The sequence below is a fragment of the Orycteropus afer genome, unplaced genomic scaffold (genome assembly GCF_000298275.1).
Source record: "Orycteropus afer afer isolate SDZICR_OR568_19922 unplaced genomic scaffold, OryAfe1.0 scaffold00363, whole genome shotgun sequence".
Lineage (NCBI taxonomy): Eukaryota > Metazoa > Chordata > Mammalia > Tubulidentata > Orycteropodidae > Orycteropus > Orycteropus afer.
In genome coordinates, this window is record NW_006921950.1 from 586,021 (window position 1) to 588,062 (window position 2,042).

The 2,042-nt window shown below is 37.6% G+C and overlaps 1 protein-coding gene across 1 annotated transcript in view; it reads left to right on the plus strand.

Annotated features, from left to right (window-relative positions):
• PLS1 (plastin 1) overlaps positions 1-2,042 on the plus strand; it is a 65,483-nt gene that overhangs the window by 16,188 nt on the left and 47,253 nt on the right. The window contains exon 4 of the mRNA XM_007952881.2: positions 984-1,116. Within this exon, the coding sequence (XP_007951072.1) occupies positions 984-1,116 (133 nt within the window). The remainder of the gene's footprint in view (positions 1-983; positions 1,117-2,042) is intronic.

The following is a 2,042-nucleotide window of genomic DNA, read 5'->3' on the forward strand; positions in this document are numbered from 1 at the left end:
GTTGCTGTTAGGTGCCCTCGAGTCAATTGCAACTCATAGTGACCCCTCCTTGGGTTTCCGAGGCAGTATCTCTATGGAAGTAGATTGCCCAGTCTTCCTTCTGAGGAGTGGCTAGTGGGTTTGAACCGCCAGCCTTCTGGTTAGCAGTCAAGTGCCTTACGCAGTATGCTGCCAGAGCTCAAGTTTGAGATGGACTAAAATTGGGGGAGAGGAGTAAGTGTTGAATATGCCCTTCGGAAAAATACATAATTCTAGGAATTGGGGCAATAATGAGGTAGGCCAGCTTTGTATATGCTACCTTGTGGTGGAGAGGGGAATTGTTTACTTTGAGAATTTATGTTGTTAAACAATTTTTAAATGTATAGAATAATGGTGACAAAGCAGTGTAATATCTTTCCTTTATCCCTTCCAATTTGCCCTACTGCACAGCCCAGCAACATTTTCTGCCTAAAGAGCAAAGTGTCCACCCTATGATGAAGATGTTTGAACACAATGCTTGGTATCAAGAAGAGTGTCAATTTTTTCAGAGTAGAAATTCCATAAATATTCATTTGAATAACTCTTGAGTGCCTTATTTCTGTTGTAAGCCACAAACTAGAGTTCTCTGAATTCTCTGAATCTTATTTTGAAATAGAATTTATTCCTGGATATTTGTTTCTTTTCTTTTATCCGTGTGTGTGTGTGTGTATACATATATATATATATATGCACTCTGTGTGTGTGTGTGTGTTTTGATGGTCTGTTTCTGATTCATTAGTGCTCAGAGGCAATTCATGTTTGGAAAGGTCTTAGAATCAAATTGAATATTTCTTGTACCCATTTAAGATATAAACCTTACTTTCCCCTGAGAGATCAGATGAAAAAGTGAAATTAGTTCTCCTTTTCTTAAACTTTTTGCTCTTTTAGTAATAGTCATTTATTATCTTAGACCTGGGATGGGTTTTGTGAAGTGGCATTTGCTTATCAGAATTTTCTGTTTTCAGAGGAAGAAAAAGTGGCTTTTGTGAACTGGATAAACAAAGCTCTGGAGAATGACCCTGACTGTAAGCATCTCATACCCATGAATCCCACTGATGACAGTCTTTTCAAATCACTTGCAGATGGCATCCTTCTCTGGTGAGTTGAGCACTGGGTTAAGTGAGCTATGTTCTGATAGTCTCCGTTGATAAGCATTCCGTGAAAGCTGTAATTCCTCAAAATCCTTGTAGTTTTGGAATTATTTAACAATTAGATAGTTAGGCTTCAAAGAATTTATATCACAAAGAAAATTAAGTACTTGTCCTTTCTAAAATTTTTTTCAAATAGTTTATGGTTTTTCTGGTACCTTTTTCATCTATTTCTATAATAATGCCATACAGCTATTGATTATTCCTCTAATGCATTTTAAAATGTTCACAGGTTTTCTTCTTACACTTTCCAGTAAGAGAGTGTTAAAATTATTGACTGGGGCAGGAACATGAAATATAAAAGGAAAATACACCTCGTTTGTGCTTACATGAAAATGATGTTTTAATTCAACCTCGTTTATACTTGCCTTTTTGTAGTCTGTTTCTGCTCCCTAAGGAGTCTTGGTGACTCAGTGGTTAAAGTGCTCAGCTGCTCGCCAAAAAGTTGCTGGTTGGAACCCAGTTGCTGGTTGGAACTCTGTGGGAGAAAGATGAGGCAGTCTGCTTCTGTAAAATTTTATAGCCTTGGAAACCCTGTGGGCAGTTCTACTCTGTCCTGTAGGTTCCCTGTGAATTGGAATCCACTTGAGAGCAGTGTGTTTGGTTTTGGCAGTGAGTCTTGCTCCCTGGATTGTAAACTCTTCAAGAGCACATCTTTATCTTTGTTGTTTGTATTATATACAGTTCCAGAAAATGTCTTTCTACAAAGCAAGTGTTTTTTATTATTTTTTTTATTTTAAGTTTATAAAAATACAGAAATTCATAAAGAAGAAAATAAACATCACCAATTGGCGATGCCCAGACCTCTACGACTGCTGCTTGACAAAGCTCCAGCTGTCAAGAGTCTTGGGCGGAAGCCAATTCCACCTTTACTTC